This window comes from Anser cygnoides, chromosome 1, assembly GCF_040182565.1.
Source record: "Anser cygnoides isolate HZ-2024a breed goose chromosome 1, Taihu_goose_T2T_genome, whole genome shotgun sequence".
NCBI classification, from domain to species: domain Eukaryota; kingdom Metazoa; phylum Chordata; class Aves; order Anseriformes; family Anatidae; genus Anser; species Anser cygnoides.
In genome coordinates this window covers 188,822-203,851 of record NC_089873.1, presented here as the reverse complement: position 1 = coordinate 203,851, position 15,030 = coordinate 188,822, and the positions used below count along the sequence as shown (strand labels likewise).

The 15,030-nt window shown below is 49.4% G+C and overlaps 2 protein-coding genes across 3 annotated transcripts; one reads left to right on the top strand and one right to left on the bottom strand.

The window, feature by feature from the left end:
- Positions 1-714: 714 nt before the first annotated feature.
- Positions 715-11,156, bottom strand: RABL2B (RAB, member of RAS oncogene family like 2B). Its single transcript, XM_066992734.1, is given in 9 exon segments — positions 715-1,155; positions 1,449-1,492; positions 1,495-1,531; positions 1,785-1,882; positions 3,825-3,936; positions 4,907-4,986; positions 10,354-10,433; positions 10,863-10,892; positions 10,994-11,156. Coding segments are annotated over 9 exon segments (666 nt in total). The 5' UTR covers positions 11,098-11,156; the 3' UTR covers positions 715-1,074.
- Positions 11,157-11,409: 253 nt separating this feature from the next.
- Positions 11,410-14,739, top strand: NME6 (NME/NM23 nucleoside diphosphate kinase 6). Of its 2 annotated transcripts, XM_066992618.1 has the most exons (6): positions 11,411-11,568; positions 11,655-11,757; positions 11,864-11,903; positions 12,347-12,507; positions 12,774-12,951; positions 14,464-14,739. In XM_066992618.1, exons 1-5 carry the CDS (start codon positions 11,479-11,481, stop codon positions 12,938-12,940), a joined length of 561 nt encoding a protein of 186 aa, XP_066848719.1. In that variant the 5' UTR covers positions 11,411-11,478; the 3' UTR covers positions 12,941-12,951; positions 14,464-14,739. The 2 variants fall into 2 exon arrangements, with proteins under 2 accessions (XP_066848691.1, XP_066848719.1); XM_066992590.1 differs by having other exon boundaries at positions 11,410-11,568; positions 12,774-14,739.
- Positions 14,740-15,030: the final 291 nt, after the last annotated feature.

The following is a 15,030-nucleotide window of genomic DNA, read 5'->3' as shown; positions in this document are numbered from 1 at the left end:
ACACCAGTCCTGATAACTTTGGAGTTACTGGTTTGTGTTCACGATCATGTAAGTGGTGCTTATGTTTACATGAGTGCTGGTAAGGACATTGTTCTACCGGTGTTAATCTGTTTTCCATCTGAATACGAGAGGGCATTTCTTTACTGTGAGGGTGACAGAGCATTACAACAGGTTGCCCAGAGAGGTTGTGAAGTTTCCTTCTCTGGAGATATTCAAAAACCTGCCTGGATGCCATCCTGCGCAAGGTGCTCTAGGTGATCCTGTTCGGCAGAGGTGTTGGGACTAGATGATCTTCAGAGGTCCCTTCCAACCTCCACCATTCTGTGACTGTGTGATTCTGTTTTGCCATCTGCTTTAATCGTATATGTCTCTGTGTTCTTGTACCCGGCTCTTTGGAATGCACACTACATCATGTATGGGAACAGGAGCAGCCACATCCATCAGCCTGGGATGGGAGAAGCCTTCTGGGTGTGAGAGTCCACCCGATTAAATACTAGAGGACCTGAAAGGAGAAATTTCCTATGTCCAGAAGTCTACCGATCTAGTTGCCCCATAACAGAATGGGGAAGAGAAACCCAAAGAAACTGCAGCAGAGATAACAGGGGTGGACTGAAAGTCAGCACTGGCTAGGTTGTGAAATGAATGGGGAGGGCTGGCAGTTGAACTCTACAGTAATTGGACTGCCTTATAACAAAAGTGCAAGAAGAACCCAAGTTCAAACCTTTAAAAAAAATCTTTAGTGTTTGTTTTCTCCAGTAGATACTATTAAAGCATCTGAGCAGGACCCTTCTCTGCAGGTCCAGCAGTGGCTTAGCTCTCCCAGCAAGCTTTGCCTTGAAGAAGCATGCGGTAACTAGTAACAGTGTGGATACTTCACCCTTTCCTTGACTGATGTGCAGAGGGTTAGGGCCCAGTCAACGAAGGTCACGGTCGTTGACAAGAAGGAGAAAGGCCCAGCTGCCCATCACCAGAGTTCTCAGGGCATGAGAAAAATTGCTTTCCTCTGTGGAGGACAGCTCTAACTAGCCCCTGACAACTGGAGCAGAGAGACATGATAGACTCAGGGTCTGGTCCTTAGGCAGATGGGGGCTTCTCTTCAGGAAAGCTCTCCTCCTTATCCGACGAATTCTCACTCTCCTTCTCAAGGTCAAAGCTCTGGAAAGAAGTAGGACAAGGAAATGCTGAAAATCATGACAGCTACATTCTGCTGTGATTCTTTCAAGCTCAGGCTAGGGCAACATGAGCTCTTCAGAGGGTCGCTACCTCACCCCTTCCAACCTAGATATGAACAGCACACAAACCTAGTGGTGTCACCAGCATAAGGCATATCTCTCCTTCCTGCAAAGTTTCATCCTTCAGTACAAGCTCTGCTTTTACTGAGGCGGAAAAGGGCAGAGCTAATAATCATTTAAGAGAGGAAGGAGTGCAGGAAGTAGGGCCTTTCTTACCTCCAGTTCTTGCATGACCTCATCCATGAAATCTCCTGAATTCTTTTATAAGCAACGGCCAGTTTGATAGCATCATTGAAGAGCTGATGAGAAGAACACTTGTCACTCAAAGCAAAGGGCACTGGGTTTCTTTAATATGTGGAAACTGTACCCACATCCCAAGGAAAAACAAACAAACAAAAAACCACTCTACAACTACCTCTAGTTAACATGACTGTCATGAGTAGCCACGCAGAAGTACCAGCCCATTTTCTACTCTCTGTGCCTACAGCAGTGTCCATGTCCTTGGACTGTACAGAGTTCTCACAGACATTGAGCCAAACAGCTGTGTTTTACCTTCACTACATTAGTGCCATCTGCAGCAGACACAAAGTAAAAGGGTAAACTGAATTTCCGTGCAAAGTTGAAATTTTTCTGGGTCACCTTCATATCCGCTGGAGGAAAAAAAGCAAAAATGGTCAGTAAAGCATCACTGTAGGCAGAATGTCAACATACACAGGGATGATGGAACAGATGGAGACCAGAGTCTGATTTAGCTGTCATGGCCTGGTCTCTGCCGTACAAGGTCAGGTGAATCCACAAAAGCTAGAGGGTTTTAAAAGCAACAGCATCAGCAGACAATTGGCAAGAAGACAAAAAAAGGAAAGAGTTCTTGTTGCTTTATCCACGGTGTTTGACTGCATTATAGATAGATTCTGATGTGCTATAAATGCATAATGTTTTGCAGCTCAGAACATATCAGTTCAATCACTTTGCAGCAACTATGAATATTTTCTAGGTACATCCCTGTGATTTTGCTGTGTGTCCACATGACCTGGATACCATTGACAGCACAAACCACGCCCCTCCTTCCAGTTTGGGTGTTTTAACCGTACTTGCTCACTGCCCTTATGCCATGTAACCTATATTACTGTGAATCAAAGACAAAAATCACAAATGACAAATGTACATTTTGTACAAGTGTACAAATGACTCAACTGTTATATTTTTTTTTACTTAGCGGGCAATTAGGTCCAGCTACTCCAACATCAGTAGGCCAGAGGCTTTCAGTTTTGGAATAAATTTACTTCATAGTTATAGAACATGCTGACACAGCAGTAACAGCTCAAAGTTTTGACTAACAGACAGCTTGTATGCACAGAAGGAGGATGACTCCAGACAATCTCGCCTCTCTCACAGAAGCAACAGCTGAAGTAGTTCAGACCAAACACCTGCCAGTGAGCACTGCCCAGGCAGCCACTCTCTACCTCCTTGCAGGAAGCTGGCTCCACCATTTCACAGGCTGAGTCTGTGTTAAGAGTGATCATTTCCTTGTCCTGGTGGAATACAGCAAAGGTAAGGGAGAAGACTTTCTTGAAGCAGTGTCCACTCTCACATAGAACACTAGGAGCAGGATTCATCTACACAGAAGTAGTATCTATAATATGACTGTCAACAGCAAGTTCATTTGTCTGGGCTTCCTGTACAGTCCATGCAATCAGTGGATTCAAGGTTGACTTGACACATCCTGTAGGAAAGGCTTTTATTAGGTAAGATCATCATAGCCTAAACCACACCACTGAATCAAATGAACTTCCACAAACTGCAGTGGGAGCCCAGACACCTTATTCAGATGGAGACACCTATTCATAGCTGTGATGACTTTCCACTATGAATGTCAGCAAGGATGCCCGTGTCTGACATGGTACTTGACAGAAAACCAATAGAGCAGGAGACTGTGGACCTGTGGGTATGTCTTCTCTCTTAGATGCTGAGCAGAAAGCTGATGCTGATGCATTATGCACTCTCATGGAATGCGGAAGACAGATCACAACCTAAATAACAGCAGTTATGAAAGCCTAGCTAGCATTCCTAAGAGGAGGCAATCATTCAGTCATCTGCAGTGGAAGGTGAACAAGTTTTCCAGCAGGTATATTTAGATACTGTGGCATGGAAGAGTCCCATGGAAACCTGCACACTGAATTAGCAATGCAAAGGCATTTACTGAGTGCATCAGGGGAAGCCGCAGAATAGATTATGCTCCTTTTCCACCAAGACATCCTGTAATTTTTGACTAAGTACTGCTCCAGCTTTTGTATACTTGCTGGATGAAATGGGCAGCATGGCAAGGACAGAATTGGAAGGACATCGCTTGAATAAATTTTAAATTGATTAAATTTGTATTTTAATTGCTAATAAAACAAGGACAAGAGCCTATAAGACACCGTGAAAGGCCACTAGAGGACCCAGCTATTTATTTGGTAAAACACAGCCCCCTGAGGGACTAATATTCAAGAACTTATCTGGACCCAACAGATGAATGACATTCTTTCACAAATAGGTAAGAAGAGAATAACTTCACAGTTCTGGGAGGCTAAAAGAAGAAGATATACTCACCATCAATTTTATTGGCTACCACAACGCAAGGGATCTCTGGGCGGAATTCTCTCAGCTCCTTGTACCAGCTACTCAGGTTCTTGTAGGTGACTTTTCGCTGCACATCAAACACCTTCCAAAAAAGAACCAGCTATATCATGGGTTCAACGGTAGGACAGCTCCTGATAAAACTACCGCACCAAACATATGTACAGCATCCATAATTTTCCCAGGAGGACATAAACATGGGAAACCGGCCTTTGTTAGAAATCATGAAAGAGAATATGGAGAACATCCAGCAAGCCTTGAAATATGTAGCCAGCCCCCTTCTTTGCATGATGCAGGCAACAGTCCCCCATTTTCCTTTACATGCTTATTTCATTCAATGACAAGCACTTTATCACCCATGACATATCACTGGGAAAGACCTGTTCTGCTAAGTCAATAGGGTCAGATGTGAGGCTTCTCTAATATAACAATTACATTAAAATATCAGTAAAGTTGACTGATGCTCACAAGTGATGAGATATAGTGAAAAGTTAGAGTACTAATACAGACCAAGGGACCTAAGTGGGTTAGGAGTCAGAAAACAAAGCTCATTTGAGCTAGAAAAATGGGAAGCTCAAAGTATGTGAAAATAGTAAAGGCAGAAGACCAGAGAAGAACATCTTATGTAGTACCTCTGCAGAACATGTTAAAACTGTTTTGTACTACATAATTCAAAAGTCACATTGCAGAGCAAGAAGAGAGTGCCATTTCCCTCACATCACCTGACAGGACTGCTTCTAAAGAAATGCATTTAGTTGTACATACCACATTATTGGAAACACAGTGATGAAAGAAAGGAAATTTAGAGTAAAGAAAACCCAGGGCATACAGTATTAGTGCTATCTGGAAAGATACAAGAAAGGTAAACATACCCAACTACAGTGGCTTTATCTGGTGAGAGAATAGGAAACAATGTAGGAAAGTTTTTTAAAACAACTGGAAGAGACAAGAAATATAGGACAGTATAATTGGAAAAAGTAACATACAGGCCAAGTGTCAACTGGAACCCCATCAGCCAAAATTCCACCAGATCACAGCTGGGACACTGCCCTTACCATGATACAAGCATGAGCTTTATGGTAATAGGATGCATGCATGCTCTGGAACCTCTCTTGTCCAGCTGTGTCCCAGAAATCTATAAGACAGAAAAACAAACAAACAAACAAACAAAAAACAAGCTGAGGATGATACAATGCCCTAAGTTCTGTTTTCCTTATCACTGAAACCCAGGATGCAAAGACCTGCCCATCTACTCAGGGTCACACATTAGGTTTCACCTCACTAACCTGAAACATTCCAGTACCAAGAAATCATGCAAAACTAGGATCTTTTGTTAGCTACAACAGTGGTATAAACATTCTAGCAAAAGAGAAGTCATCAGATAAGAACAGTAAGATAAAGCTAGTCAAAGGTGAAAAGAGTAGTAACAATGTATGGTACTTTGTCACTAGAGATGACAATAAAAAACAATATCCAAATGTCTTGAGACAGCTTGATTTCTTACGTCTGTGTTAATCTGTGTTAGCCAGGTGCCTGCTAAATGAAAGGTTCCACTGACTCTCCCAGACAGTCTGAATCTGCTCCTTCCAAGGGCACAACTGCTTCTAAGATTATGAAGTTAGCCTGAGACAGACGGGTCCCAATTCATTAAGTACCTTGTATACTAGGTATCATGAAGCATACCTGAACAGTCATCAATATTTTAATGCCATTTTCTGTTTGTGTGCCTCAAGTAGAGATTTTCCCCCCTCCTCTTGCTGGATTTATGGGCTAAAATTTGTGTCTTATATGTTGTACAAATTTATGCAGCTTCAAGTAAGAACCACTAGATGTAGTTATGCTGTCAGCTAGACTGAAGCACCCCAGTCTCCATAAAGACTATTATGCCACTTCCCTTTGTGTCTACTTGGTATTGAAATACAGGTTAGTTTCTGACTGGATACTGTATCTGACTTTCTGGACCGTGACTTCTTAAACTGCCCAAATTATAGGCAAGTATTCATCAGACTACATTTGCATTCATTCTGGGAAGTTTTGCTTAGCTTCTAAAATTGCTTGACTCTTTCAATGTGCCATTCCAGAATCCTCACTTACAAGGAACAAACACCAAGTGACCATGACCTACTGCCAAGGCGATCAGCTCCGGGCAGGCATGTTCTGTACACATCACACAAGGGCGTTTCCTGAGCCAGGGAAGCCCCGGGGGAGTACAGAGACCTGCCAGGGGCCAGCAGCTGGGGTGAGAGCAGCTGCGGAGGCGTGGGCGGCCCAGCACACCCCCACATAAGCAGCCCCTCAGGAGCACAGCGTGGCAGTTGGCGCAGGACGGCGCCCCATGAGGGAAGGCCATTCCACTGGCTGAGTGGGAGGCGTTGAGAACACCTTAACCCTGCAGTCAGGCTCCTTTCCCTGCCCATCTGCACAGATCAGGGGTGCTCACCCTACCTGATCCTCAAGGCAGAATGGTGGGCACTTGTCTCAGGGCAAAGGCCGTGGGTCTGGCTGCGTGGTCTGTGCTGTCTGCCCCAGCCGTGGATGATGCTTCCACCAAGACGGAGCTACTGAAAGGCGAGGCTGCAGCACAGACTCCCGACTGCTTGAAGTGCCTGGATCTTTCCCTTGGGGCAGGGACAAGCGGCAGAACTGCCTGCAGAAGGTAGGAGGACCTCCAGTACCAGGTGGCTGAGCTGCAGGAGGCAGTGAGAAGGCTGCGTAGCATCAGGGAGGCTGAGGAGGAGTTGGATAGCTGGATCCTAGCACGATCTGCAGGGGAATCACAGCGCACAGCCAAACAGCCCAAAACTCCCTCACTGTCACTCACTGAAGGGAGTGAGACCAATGACACTGGAGGGTGGAAGCTGGCAGCAACAAGGATCAACAGGAGGAAGAGTCTTCCCCCAAAGCCTCAGATGCCCTTACAAAACTACTTCACCCCTCTGCAGACTGAGAAGGAAAGACCTATTGCAGGGATGGTGGAGCAGAGTAAGACAACACAGTCTGCTCCCTGTGTAACAACTCGTCCAACTAAGAAAAGGTGACAGGTGATAGTAGTAGGCAAATCTCTTCTGAGGGGCACAGAGGTGCCCATCTGTTGACCTGATTTACTCTTGAGGAAGGTCTGATGCTTACCAGGGGGCTCATACCAGGGATGTTACCAGGATACTGACAAGCCTTGTACAGCCTAAGGACTATTATCAGCTGTTGCTGTTTCATGTGGTCACCAGCGATGCAGCCAGGAGCAGTCTGAGGAGTATCAAGAGGGATTACAGAGCCCTGGGAGCAGCAGTAAGGAACGCAGGAGCGCAGGTAGTTTCTTCATCAGTCCTGCTGGTCAAAGGGAAGGGGATTGAAAGGGCCACTCAAATTTGGCAAATCAACAGATGGTTACAGGACTAGTGCCACAGACAGGGGTTCAGCTACCTAGACCATGGGACTCGCTTTCAGAAACCTCGTCTGATGGGGTCCACCTGTCAGAGAAGGGGAAGAACATCTTCGGTCACAGGCTTGCCAAGCTGGTGAAGAGGGCTTTAAACTAGAGTTGCTGGAGGAGGGGAACCTCAATCGATCCTGTTCCTCCCAGTTTGATGCCAGTGTCAGCAATAGATGCCCAGAGCCTGAAGAAAGGTCATGGGTCAGCAGGAGAGCACCTGAAGAGCAACACAAAGGTGTTCCAGCCAGTAAGGCAGCTTCATTAGGGGCTCAAATTTAATGTTTCTGTGCTAACGCACGTGGTATTGGAATAAACAAGAGGAGTTAGAGATGTACACACACCTTCAGGGCTATGACTTCATTGGCTTTACGGAGACCATGGGATGGCTCCCATGACTGGAGTGTTAATGGAAGGATACAGGCTCTTCAGGAAGGACAGGCAGGGGAGGCGAGGGGGAGGCATCACCCTCCATGTCAATCAGAAGCTGGAGTGCATGGAGCTCTGCCTGGGGATGAATGAGGAGCTGAGAGCTTATGGGTCAGGATTACAGGGAGGGCAGGGACAGGTGACATTATAGTGGGAGTCTGCTACAGGCCACCTGATCAGGAAGACCAAGCAGATGAGGTCCTCTATAGACAGATAGAAGCAGCCTCACTTTCACAAGCCCTGGTTCTCATGGGGGACTTCAACCGCCACATTATCTGTTGGAGGGACAGCACAGCAGGGCATAGGCAATCCAGGAGGTTCCTGGAATGCACTGATGACAACTTCCTTCTCCAAGTGATAAAAGAGCCCATGAGGAGAGGTGCATTGCCAGACTTCATTCTCACCAACAAGGAGGGGCTGGTGGAGAATGTGAAACTCAAGGGCAGGCTTGGCTGCAGTGACCATGAAATGGTGAAGTTTTGGATCCAGAGAGCAGCAAGGAGGGAGCACAGCAAACTTGCTACCCTGGACTTTGTGAGAACAGACTTTGCCCTTTTCAGGGATCTGCTTGGTAGAGTACTATGGGACAAAGCCCTGGAAAGAAGAGGAGCCCAAGAAAGCTGGTTAATATTCAATGATCACCTCCTCCAAGCTCAGAAGCAATGCATTCCAACAAAGAGGAAATCAGGCAAAAATGGATGTACATGGAGATTCTGGCCAAACTCAAACAGCAAAATGAGACCTTGTGCTTTCTTACACTACAGATACTAGTTGTTTAAGCATTGCAGCATTTCCTAACTCAAAGCAATAATATACACCAGCAAGTCTCTGATAAAGGATCGTCTCTAATTTTGTAAAGCGTATTTCAATCATGAACCAACTGAACAGAATTCAGAGGAAGCATCAAGAATCACCAGAGATCCATCCTGTGAAAAAGGCAGAATAAACTGAAGTTATTTAGCCTAAAAGAGAGAAGAAATAAAGGGAAAAGCTACAACACTCAAACATGTGGAAAACTGATGCAAGCAGAAAGGGGAAAAAACTTTCAGTGCCGTGCCCAGGAAACATAGGAAATAACTGGTTTACCTTGGATAGAGAAGATTCACACTGAGTGTCAAGAAACTTTCTAGCAGTAAGGACACATATATTGGAATAGATGGCCTAAGCAGTCTTTATCATTAGAAGTCTTTGACTAAATGAAATAGGTAAGTATCCGTGAAGACTGTCATTAAGTAAAGAATTTCCCCTGTATAGAGATGTGCTAGATGACATCTCACAGTCCCTTCCAGAGCTGTGGTTTCTGAAAATGCAGAAATTGTAGTGACACAGGCAGCAGTACAGAACTGCAGTGCTTTCATACTGATGGACAGCTAAGCTCTACCATGCCACTCTCTCACTCCCCTTCCTCAAAAGAACAAGGGGAGAAAATGTGATGAAAAAAGTCTTATGGGTTCAGATAAGGACAAGGAGTTCACTCACCAATTACCATCATGGGCAAAACAGACTCACCATGGGAAGATTAATGTAACTTTATTGCCTACTGCTACCAAATTACAGCAGTGAGAACTAAAACCAAATTAAAAACACCTTCCCCCACCATCCACCCTCTTCTACATCTTCTGCCTGAGCTGTGCAGGGGAACGGGGAGTGGTGGATGCATTCAGTCCGTAACACTTCATCTCTGCCATTCCTTCGTCTTCACTGTCCTCCCCTGCCCCCCAGCATGGGGTCCCTCCCATGGGATGCAGTTCTTCCTGAACTGATCCTAGGCTTCCCACAGACTGCCGTTCTTCAAGAACTGGTCCAGTATGGGTCTGTACCATGGGCAGCAGCTCCCACCAAGCCTCCTGCTCCAATGGGGGCTCTTCTCTGAAGGCTGCAGTTCCAGCCTAGAGTCTGCTCCACCATGGAGATCTGCTCTGCTGTGGTACACCATAGGCTGCAGGGGGACAGCCTGCTCCACCATGGTCCTCCATGAGCTTCCAGGGATCTTCAGCCCCAGCACCTGGAGCACCTCTTCCCCTCCTTCACTGACCTTGGTGTCTGCAAGGCTGTTTCTCTCACTTTTTCTCACTCCTCTCTCCCAGCTGCTGTAGCACAGCAGTTTTTTTCCTTTCTTAAATCTGCTCTCCCGGAGGCACAACTAGCATTGCTCATTGGCTCAGCTCTGGCCAGCAGCGGGTCCCTTTTGGAGCCAGCTGAAACAGGCTCTTATCTAACATGGGGCAGCTGCTCAGCTCTTCCCACAGAAGCCACCCCTGCGCGTCCCATCCCTTCCCCCCCGCCCCAGCTACCAAAACCTTGCCATGTAAACCTATTACACAGAATCACAAACTGGTTTAGCTTTGAAGGGACTTCTATCAGAAGGGGGAGTGACAGAGGCGCACAGTGGAGCTTACCTGTTTATCAGTGTGAAACCACCGCAGTTCTGTGATTCTGATTCCTTCGTTCTCCCATTTCCCTGACTACTACAAATCGACATTTGGCATCTCTTTGCCCATTGCAAGTACCTCCCCCGCCGTATTTTGGGGTCTCTATACTGCTGCGTATGCCAGCGGCACCGTCGGCGTCACCCTCCCTCCACGGAGCCGGCACCGCCCCGTCCCCGGGGCCCCCGGAACTCCGGCCAGGGCACTCCGCACTTACCCACCAGGACCGGCTTCCCGTCCACGCGAACGCGGTGCTTGTACAGCGTCAGGGCGAAAGTGGAGAGCTGCTGGGGGCGGCTGCGACCGCGTTAAGGAGCCGACGGAGGCGCACGTCCCCTCACCCGCAGCGACTGCCGGCGCCGGGCCGGCGTGCGCTCCCCGGCCGGGCCCGCCGCAGCCCCCCCGGGCCGGGCCCGCCGCAGCCCCCCCGGGCCGGGCCCGCCGCCCCCCCGGGCCGGGCCCGCCGCAGCCCCCCCCCGGGCCCGCCGCAGCCCCCCCGGGCCGGGCCCGCCGCAGCCCCCCCGGGCCGGGCCCGCCGCAGCCCCCCCGGGCCGGGCCCGCCGCAGCCCCCCCCGGGCCCGCCGCAGCCCCCCGGGCCGGGCCCGCCGCCCGCCGCCCCCCCACCGCCGCCCGCTCTGCCGCGCCCCACCGCCCGGCCGGCTGAGGGGGCGGCCCCGGCGGCACGAGCGGGAACTGAGGGGTCCGGGCGGCGCGGCGCGTGGATACAATCCGTCGAGCAGGAACCTCTCCAGCAGCCTGCGGAAAGAGAACGGCGGAGGGTGAGGCCGCGGCCCCCGGGCGCCCCCTCGCCTTCCGCGAGGCCCGGCCGGGCGGCGGGGACCGGCGCGGCCACACACTTGGACTTGCCCACGGCGCTGTCGCCCAAGCAGATGATCTTCACGGCCTCCTCGGCGCCGGCCGCGGCCTCCTCCCGGGCCTGCTCCGCCGCCGCCTCCGCCATGGCGCCGCCCCCGCGTCCCCGCTGCTACGCGACACGCGCCGCCCCGCCGCCCGGCGCCGCCCCGCCGCCCGGCGCCGCCCCGCCGCCCGGCGCCGCCCCGCCGCCCGGCGCCGCCCCGCCGCCCGGCGCCGCCCCGCCGCCCGGCGCCGCCCCGCCGCCCGGCGCCGCCCCGCCGCCCGGCGCCGCCCCGCCGCCCGGCGCCGCCCCGCCGCCCGGCGCCGCCCCGCCGCCCGGCGCCGCCCCGCCGCCCGGCGCCGCCCCGCCGCCCGGCGCCGCCCCGCCGCCCGGCGCCGCCCCGCCGCCCGGCGCCGCCCCGCCGCCCGGCGCCGCCCCGCCGCGCGTCAGCCGTCAGGTGGTCGCGCGGCCGGCAGCGGCGGCGCGATGGCGGTGGCGGGGCGCTGCGGGAGGCCGCTGCAGCTGACGCTGGCGCTGCTGAAGCCGGACGCCGTGGCCCACCCGCTGGTGCTGGAGGTGAGGGCCGGGGGGGCCGGGCCGCCCGCGCCGGGCCGGCGGTCCGCGCCGCCCGCCCAGCCGCCGCGCCTCTGCCTGCCTTCCAGGCCGTGCACGAGATCATCCTCAGCAACCGGTTCCTCGTCGTGCGCGCCAAGGAGCTGCGCTGCGGGCGGGAGGAGAGCCGCCGCTTCTACCGGGAGCACGCGGGTAGGCGGCCCGCGGGTGGCCCGCGGCTCCGGGGCGGGCGGGCCTGGCCGCTGGGCCGGGCCGGGCCGGGCCGGGCCGCGTGACTCCAGGCGCCTTTCTCCCGCAGGGCGGTTCTTCTACCAGCGGCTGGTGGAGTTCATGGCCAGGTACCGGCCGCGTCTGCGGGCGGGCAGCGCGGGGCGCGAGGAGGGAGCTTGCTTCGCGTGGCAGGCGGACCCTTGTCTTGCCCGAGCATCCGGAGGGGTCCGCCTCGGCGTGGGATGCATCTCGGCAGGAGACGGTGCTTGTGATGCGCTGAGGGTGAAAGCTATGGGCTGAGGGGTGGGCAGGTAGCAGGGATCGACCCTGCAGGAACGGCATCCCGGCTGTTTTTGGTTGTCATCACCTAGGAGGAGGTCACACGCATGCTATATTTCCAAACCATGGTCTTATTTTCTAGTGTCGTAGTAGATCTGTATCTCTTCTCAGAGAGCACTGCGTTGTAGTTGCGCTAATTTGCTTCTTGGAGCTTGTCATATTTATAAGAATGAGGAAGTTATACCCTGTTGTAACCTTACCTGTTTCTGCTCTTTCCTTGTCCTTTTCGTAGTGGCCCTATGTGGGCTTATATCTTGGCCCATGAGAATGCTATCACCCTCTGGAGAACCCTGATGGGACCCACCAAAGTATTCCGAGCCCGAAACAGTGTCCCAGACTCCATCCGAGGAGCTTATGGCCTCACTGACACCAGGAATACCACTCATGGCTCAGGTAGGCTTTCTTGGCTGAGTGCTGGGCAGGGACTAGAGATCAGTGAGGAGTGAATGAAGGTGTTCTGGCTGCCTTTGCTTACTTTCTGTTTGTGGTGTCAAAGTTCATGATTTTATCTCTTCTGCAGATTCCACCTGCACCTATGCTGTTACAACCAAGCCTGGCACTTTTCTTTACATCCTCAGCTTCTGCCCTTTCCTTTGAAACGTAGTGCATCTTTGAGGTGCAAGACTATCATCTCTCATCTTTTTCCTCTATTCTAACAGATTCACCAGCATCAGCCAGCAGAGAAATTGCCTTCTTCTTCCCAGAGTTCAATGAAGAGCTCTGGTACCAGCAGGAGGAGCCACATCTGCGCTGTGGTCAGGTGTATTACAATGCAGAGGAGCGTGTTCACTGTGTATTCAAGGATGAAGAAACAGAGTTGACCTGAGTTACCTGGGGGTATGGTTTACTGATCAGGAAGTAGCTTCTAGCCACTCTGTTTGGGTCAGCCCCGTAACAAGATATAGAACCATGACATGTCATGAGGAGTGAAAGGGAAGGAAAGACCTAGTGCACATTACAGAGAGCTGCTTGGGATTGTTGTTCATGCAGCGTGCAGGTTCTGGGACACTTCAGAAAAAGCTTGTCCAGTAGCAGTACTCCAAGTTGATACAGGTATATACCCATGCACTTCACCAATCCCTCATGTACTTTGTGTATGAGCAGTACAGGTGAGTTCCTCAGAGGATTAGCTGAAAATGGGATTGCCTATTTCCAGTTATAGGCGGCTAGGGTATGATTAGCTCTGCCTTATATTAGGCTCCAGATTCTTATTATTTACTCTGTTCTCTCAGTTCCTAAAGGAGGAAGAGGGGAAAAATGCAATGGTGAGCAGTGTAATATTAACTCTTATGTCATCGCTTTCCTGGATCCAAGCTAAGAAAAGATTGTCTTTGGTCTTGCGATTCATATCTTAAGAATCTTGTAGAGGGCACAGTTAAAAGCTGTTCTCTAAACTAAAGCAGCATATGTCGTCAGCTGAGTTTAGTCTGGACTAACGAACCTGGAGCACATCCTGTAGAAGTTGCAGAAAGATGTGGAACAGTCTGGTGCCTGTGAAGCATCTTACATTTTGTGCTTTTAGAGTTTCTGGTTCATGAGCTTAGTATTTCTGGTGAAATTTGTTAGTGGCTTTTAAGGATAGGAATATTGTGAATCTATAATAAAGGTTAAAAAAAGGTAGTTGAATGCGGGTACACAGAAGCTGTAGAAGTTCTTCCTGGAGCTCTTTACATTAAGCCTTGTAACAAAATATCTAATGGCAACTCAAAGACTTAATTGCATACTCTAAGATTATGGGTTTGCTATGCACTGAAGCACCGAGTTTCATATCCTTTGTAAATTATATGAACAAAATCTTTCAATCATCCCGATAATTGATAATATTACTATATGGTGGTGCACGAGTGTGCTTTTGATGAGCATGGCAGAACCTTGCATAGTACATTTGTCTTCTTGTACTAATGCATTTTGAGAATGTTTAATGCGTTTAAACAGTCCCTTAATAGCTTCTTCCAGTGCAGATTTTTTTTAATCAAGGTGCCATGTCATACCAAGTGAAATTTCTTTCACGTAATTTCAGATGCACTGTATCAGTGAAGATACGTTTGTAATGTACTTAGGACAACAAGCTTGTTTGCTTGAGGCCTTTTTCTGAAGTTTAACATGACAAGTGTCAATGATAATAGTCGCTACACCTCTGTTGACTGAGCTCCAAATTAATCAGTGTGTTATTTTCTCACGGATCAAAAGCAAGTTTCTCTTTGACTAGTTTAAGACTAAGTTTAAGCTATGTGAAATCTTTGGCAGTTGTTCAAAGTGTTGCCACAGAGCTTCTTTGATTAAAAATACAAACACTTTTTTCCTTCCTTACTATTATATAAGATTAAATGCAGCTGTTATTTTTTTCAGGTACAGATCAAAAGGATCTGCTGACTATTTCTGCATTTTTGCTGCTTTTATTTACTAGCAGTATCCAAAGGTGGATGTGTTCATGACTGAGTATGAATTTATACAAGCCTGAAATCTTGCTGTCCTGAATGCTACTGACAATTGATATTTTATTGGTTCCCCAAATTTGTGTGTGTTTTTTTCTTGCAACTGTTAATCATTTTTTTCACCTTTCTTTTTACAATGTGTTTTCTTTATTGGATATTAATTTGGGATGTCATTAAATAATAATTCCTATCTCTGCTGTTCATTTTAAGTGTTTATTTTTCATAATCATTTAAGGTTATTACATTTGGTGAAACTGATACGCTGGCTTGGTGTCATGATGTTTTCACAATATAATTAAGAGCTCACAATTACCAATACTTAGATAGCTGCCAGTTGTTAAGTTAGTATTAACATTTCTTTGGTCTAGCAAGACTGTACTTAAGCAGAGGTAGTCAGAACTGTCAAGTTCCATTTCCCCAGACAAGGTGTTTGTTTTGCAAAACAAAAGATGTTCTGTGAAATTTATCAGGAGAGCTAATA

What these genes read in the sequence shown, in the direction of transcription:
- NME6 (XM_066992590.1), top strand. Translation starts at nt 11,479, where the DNA reads ATGGCGGTGGCGGGGCGCTGCGGGAGGCCGCTGCAGCTGACGCTGGCG. An exon ending in CTTCTACCGGGAGCACGCGG is followed by an intron (nt 11,758 to 11,863) that starts GTAGGCGGCCCG and finishes TTTCTCCCGCAG; the next exon opens with GGCGGTTCTTCTACCAGCGG. An exon ending in GAATACCACTCATGGCTCAG is followed by an intron (nt 12,508 to 12,773) that starts GTAGGCTTTCTT and finishes CTATTCTAACAG; the next exon opens with ATTCACCAGCATCAGCCAGC.